The 5,648-nt window shown below is 36.0% G+C and overlaps 1 protein-coding gene across 4 annotated transcripts; it reads left to right on the top strand.

Moving 5' to 3' along the window:
- Positions 1-452: 452 nt before the first annotated feature.
- On the top strand, positions 453-4,982 carry LOC107479310 (uncharacterized). 4 transcript variants are annotated; one of them, XR_008006746.1, is made up of 7 exons: positions 453-1,000; positions 1,460-1,593; positions 1,709-2,009; positions 2,131-2,242; positions 2,853-3,427; positions 4,295-4,414; positions 4,704-4,982. XR_008006746.1 is itself a non-coding variant. In XM_052258624.1 (5 exons), the coding sequence occupies exons 3-5, from the start codon at positions 1,725-1,727 to the stop codon at positions 3,046-3,048; spliced, it is 534 nt and encodes a 177-aa protein (XP_052114584.1). In that variant the 5' UTR covers positions 453-1,005; positions 1,460-1,593; positions 1,709-1,724; the 3' UTR covers positions 3,049-3,226. The 4 variants fall into 4 exon arrangements, 1 of the variants encoding a protein (XP_052114584.1); XR_008006747.1 differs by having other exon boundaries at positions 453-1,005; positions 1,780-2,009; XR_008006745.1 differs by having other exon boundaries at positions 453-1,005.
- The last annotated feature ends 666 nt before the right edge of the window (positions 4,983-5,648 follow it).

Here is a 5,648-nt window from a genome sequence, read left to right as displayed (position 1 = left end):
TATGAAAATCCTGGAACACTACAAGAAAAAAAGGCCTATGGCCACGCTTTTTTTTGCCACGCTTTTAAAGTGGTCAATGTCCACGCTTTTGTGTGGGTGGTGATTGAATATAGATGTAGCCACGTTTTTTCGCCACGCTTCAAAAGCGTGGCAAAAAAGGTCAATGGCCACGCTTTTGTAAGGGTGGCAGTTGAATAGAGATAAGGCCACATTTTTTTTACCACGCTTCAAAAGCGTGGCCATAGACAAGAACAGGGACGTTTTGAAAGTGTGGCAACAGGGTTTCACTACAGTAGCATTTATAAAGCGTGACCATATCCTGGTGCTCTTTTGCCACGCTTTTAAAGCGCGGCCATATCCTGATGCTCTTTTGGCACACTTTAAAAGCGTGGCCAAAAGGTTTTTTAAAAAAAAAAAACCTAATAACCCGCCCCAAACCCAATAACCTAAAACTTTGCCAACAGATCCCCACCCCTCATCGAGACTCTCTCACTCTCAACTCTTACAGTCACTCTCATCGATTTATGGCAATCTCCCCTCGCTACGCCATTTTGAGGATTTGAGGAGAAGAGCTCAGATCCCCACCCTCGCTGCGCCATTTTGAGCATTTGAGGATTTGATGGTGACTCCCTTGGCGCTCACCGTCTGTCACGGAGGGAGCGCCGAAGCTTCTCCTGAAAGAGAAGGATTCAGAAGGCGGAGAAGGTGGAAACGAACAAGGACAACAAGGGAAGGTGTCAGAGGGAGAAGAATGAGCTAGCGAATCGCCTTGTGAAACTGAGTCGCACCGCAGCGTGAGATAAACCTCCGAAGGGGTCGAATTCAAGAACCCTAGCTGCTGAATCCCCTGTTGTGAACAATTGGAGTGATGGTACGAGTTGGTTTCAATGAGTATTTGCATTTTTTTTAATCTTCAAAAATCTCAATGAGTGATTTCTTTGTGGTGAAATGGTCCGGTTGGGGAGCCCTGCTACGCCGAATATGGATGTCAAAGCTGAAAGTAAGGTTAGAGCATTTCCATGATAACTTGTTACTATTTTTATTATGTTTCTTAAATCGAGATTTTAAGTATTATTTTGCTGTGATCATTTTAAATTTTGTGGGAATCTCACTCTTCGTGTTCATCTGCTTGAAGTTGTAAATTGTACTTGTACATATGTGATACGTGAGAAGGGCTGGTTTTGGTTATGGTTAGAATTTTCTGAGCTGCCTGGTTTAGGGTTGTTCTTATCTTTCTTAATGTTGAGTGTATAGTCTGAGTTGCCTGGTTTAGGGCTGGCTGATTTTGTTTATTGTGCTGTTTTGGTGTTGAATTCTGGACTTGTGATTGCTGTTTATTGTATTTTTTTTCATTGTCCAAAATAGATGCTGTGAAAGTGTTACTATTTCATTAATTTTCCTTGGTTTGTTGTTGCTGAGTGTTGCTCTGCTTGTTGCTTGGTCCATATTAATTTATTAGCCGAGGATAAACTAAATTCAACATGGAGAGAAGCTTTTATGAAGGCATATAAGTCTATGGACAAAGAGCTCAGGTCTCATCTGAATTCGGACTGCTTTTGTAGTGGGAGCATGGCTGTCACTATAGTGAAGCAGGTAACACATTGGAAAAAGAAATAAAAAGAGAATCTAGATATGGTTTCTGATTTTATTATGGTTTTCTCAGTTTCTTCTCTTACCATGGCTCAAATTTGTTCATGGGATATATCAGGGAGTCTCGAGTAGTGATGGGATCCAAGGACTTGAAATCTTTGACTAATGCTAGTGCTTATTGTAAGGCAGAGAGTGGTTGGCACAAGGAAGATGAAATCCTTGATGACAGTTGGGTTCAGCAAAGTAGAAAGAAAGGGCCAGCTACCTCGCATCTCAATGGATTGAATTGGGAGGTGCTTGTTGTTAATGAGTTGGATGTCAATGCCTTTTGGCTACCTGGTGGTAAGATTGTTGTATACACCGGATTGTTAGAGCATTTTAAAAGTGATGCTGAGATTGCCACTATTATTAGACATGAGGTATAATTGTGCTTTGTTTAACTAATTGTTTTTTCAGTTTAAGATTTGTAGGAGGTTCTTGGTTTATTAATTCGTCTGAAAGATATCTATACTTATTTGTCTGTTTTTTCTTCTTAATTAGGTTGGTCATGCTTTGGCCCGACACACCGCTGAATATATGACAAAGAACTTGTGGTTTGCTATCCTGTAGTTTATTCTTTATCGATTTGTCAAATTTTAAAATGATCTCTCAGGTTATTTACATACCTTTTTCAAGCTAGTTTATTGGCTTAGTTTATTAACTTAATTTAGAATCACTTCAGGCTTGAACTAATCTCATTGTGTCAAGATATGTTACCTCATCCCATTAAAATTTTATGTTATGCGTGACCGAGGTCTTAAAGATTTACTAAATAATACAAGATAATTTGATTGCTTCCAATATTAGTTGAGGAAAGATGTGATTTGATATGAGTATATGGGAAGTCCACTACAAAACAGCAATTGGATCTTTTTTCAAATCTACAATTTTAGCTATTGTAAAAAAAATGTTGCAACTGTCAAGTTTTTGTTAAAATTTAAAAATTTTCTATAAATAAGGTTGAAAATGGGAGAATCATTAGAAAACCATCAAATGGTATTTGTGAACAGCTAATTCCTACCTATATATTGATACTAAGTAATGTTCTTTAATTTGGATTATGTCCTTTTAGCATGCAGTATATATTGTAGACAAGTATTTTCTTAGAGTTGTTCTGATTGTTCCATAGGAAAAATGCTTTGCATATTAGTAAACAAACCATATTCTTTTTCTCTTTCTTTCCTTAGTGAGGGTATACCTCAAGTACAAAGTGATATTTGCAGGAACATGCAAACAGCAGTTGGGGTTTCTGGTGGTGAAGCATACACTGATGGGATTACTGCGCCTCCTCTGATAAATGATAATGTTGGAGATAGTGGTCTTCCTATAATTTCTAGTCTGAATTGCCCACCATTTATAGCAGTAGAGCAGTGCCGAGAGCATTTAGTATGTAATGAGAGGACATTTATTACACATTGAACCTGCAATATACTTTTACCTCCCCTTCTTTAATTTCATGTAGTTTTTGTGTAACGTTTCTGTGCTTTATTCTTGTAACTCAGTGAGTTCATCCTTGTGATAAGAGAAGAAGCATCACTGAGTATCGGAATATATTTAATTTCCAGCTATTAATTTTTCACTGGTAGGTGATTTATTTTGTTTGGCTGATGTTATGGACTAGCGTGTACTAAATTTTGTTAGGAGACACTTCTTGCAATAAGTTGGTTGAAATTTGATTAGTTGACTGAAATTCATGTTTGGTAATTTAGATAGAAAGTTATGAAAACATCTTGTGGAAACTTGACATTAGAGAGACGAATGAAGAAGTTGTTGCCAGGGGACTGAAGTTTTTTGAATGGTGAGAGCTATTAAGTAATCAATGTTCCATGCCAACATATATGACTAAAAGAAGGATCTCTAAATACAAAATTAGGGAACGCAAAACTATATTAGAAGCTTTATATTACTATGTTTGTGGATTAAGCTGAACGTTTTATAATTGGTTGGATCACCATATGTTCACCATTTTGCACTTACTGTAATAATTGTCAATATTCTCAGATGATGCACGTTGTTGCCCAATCTTAGTTTTATATTCTGGTGATCTTTTGCAAATCGCATGCCATGTAAAGCTCATGTTTTGCACTATTATTTTCCATATAATTATGTTTTAGTGGTGGGTGAACCTCAATTCAATAGGAATCTTGTAACCTTGTGACCTGGAAGTTATAGGTTCAAATTCCAATAGACTCTTTTGATTATACGGATAAGACTGTATATATCTCTATTCTCTACCCTCCTTAGATCTCATTTGGTGGAAGCTTCACGCACAGGCCCTCCTATTTGGTAATAATGTTTTGGTGGGTTAAGATTTTGAGGAGCTGATATAGTTGTGTAAAAGATTTAGAGCATAATTTACCTTTCGTTTATATTCAGATATCATTTGTATAAAATATAGACAGTTAGAATTCAGATTGTCTCTAGAATGCTTGGCTGTATCTAGTGGCCTAGCACTTGTTCCCTTAAGCAAAATATTGAGTTTGAGTCTATAGATGGAAGAGAAAAATTAGCACTGGGAAGGTTTACTTCCATAGTAGGTCGACCTGGTTTGATCCAGATTATAGTGAGCACTGTAAACTAGTAGTTTAGACCATAAAAAGTAGATCTTTAGCTATAGGTAGACTAGAACTAAATATATGACATTTTTGCGCTGTATTTGGTGTAGGTTGTGGAAGCGTAAAGAGAAAGAGATAGCTGTTGTTTCTCACAGCGGTTTTCTGTTTCATGCCCTAAGTTCTTTTCGAAATGATTGCCATCCAACTATAAAGAGTGAAATCTGCACACAGTAAGTATTATCTGGAAGGATGGCAAGTCTTTTTATGAACAACATATTCAGGCTTTCAAATATATGATAGAGAAAATAAATAAAAATAATACCTATGCTTGTGAGCAGCAATTTCCTTTTCTTTTATTCTTTAATCTTCTTTTAAAGTTTTTTTACAAGATAACACATGTTTTGGTTTGCGACTTTGAGTAATAAGCTAAAAGAAAATAAAGCTAGCGTTGCCTAGAATGGAAAGTGAAGCTTCAAAATAATTTATCAATTTTGCATCTGTTTTCGCCATCTTTTGCAGGTGAAAAAGTTCACAAATGTTTCCAAAACAATTATGTATGATCTAAGAGAAAGAAGTTTAAGAGGGCTAGAAGAAGGAGGAACAGCAAAGGACTTAGGATTTAAGTTGTATTGTTTTTGTATTTTTCCTGAGTTTTTAGTTTTGGAATTTGAATTCGAGATTTATTTTGTATTTGAGTATTAGTTTTTTAATGTATAAAATAATTATAGCAAAAATTATGTATGTCACTAATTATTGTTTGATTTGTCTTGTAATAAAAATTGCATACTATATTTATAAGTTTGGTAAAAAAGAACTGAAAAATTTATATTTTGTATCGATGAAGGTAAAAATCAGAAAAAGATTTTTTTTAAATTTTATAAGGCTATTGTCTCGCTTTTAAAGTGTGGCCATATAACCCTATCGCCACGCTTCAAAAGCGTGGCCATATCTCTCTCTATTGCCACACTTTGAAAGTGTGGCCATAACTCTCTATCGCCACGCTTCAAAAGCGTGGCCATATCTCCCACATACGGCCATGCTTTAACGGGTAGCCATTTGTAAAAAGCATGGCAAAAGAAAAAGCGTGGCGATAGGTCACCAAAAGCGTGGTGATAGAGCAACCGCCACGCTTTCAGAGGCCACCCTTTCAAAAGCGTGGCATAAGCTCAAAAAGCGTGGCAAAAAGTTATCGCCACGCTTTTTTCAGCTTTTCGCCACGCTTTAAAAGCGTGACAATAGAGCTATTTTCTTGTAGTGATATTTGAAAATATATATATAGGACTTTTTGCCTTTTCTTTAAATGAGTGCAAGAGTGAAGTAATATGAAAATCTCTTTTATTTTCTATCAATTTTCGAGGACGAATATTTTTATAAGGTGGGTAGGATGTAAGACCCAAGACTTTTGAAAAGTCCTATTTTAAATCAATCACAAATCATATATTTATTTATAGTTTTAATTTTAGA

This window comes from Arachis duranensis, chromosome 3 (genome assembly GCF_000817695.3).
Source record: "Arachis duranensis cultivar V14167 chromosome 3, aradu.V14167.gnm2.J7QH, whole genome shotgun sequence".
Classification (NCBI taxonomy): domain Eukaryota; kingdom Viridiplantae; phylum Streptophyta; class Magnoliopsida; order Fabales; family Fabaceae; genus Arachis; species Arachis duranensis.
Note: the sequence above shows the minus strand (reverse complement) of the source record. Positions and strands in the feature narration are given on the sequence as shown.

Bases quoted from the DNA above. Each gene is read 5' to 3' on its own strand.
- LOC107479310 (XM_052258624.1), top strand. From the start codon at position 1,725: ATGGGATCCAAGGACTTGAAATCTTTGACTAATGCTAGTGCTTATTGT. The intron at 2,010-2,130 runs GTATAATTGTGC...CTTCTTAATTAG, and splicing joins CCACTATTATTAGACATGAG to GTTGGTCATGCTTTGGCCCG. The intron at 2,184-2,852 runs GTTTGCTATCCT...TGATATTTGCAG, and splicing joins TATATGACAAAGAACTTGTG to GAACATGCAAACAGCAGTTG.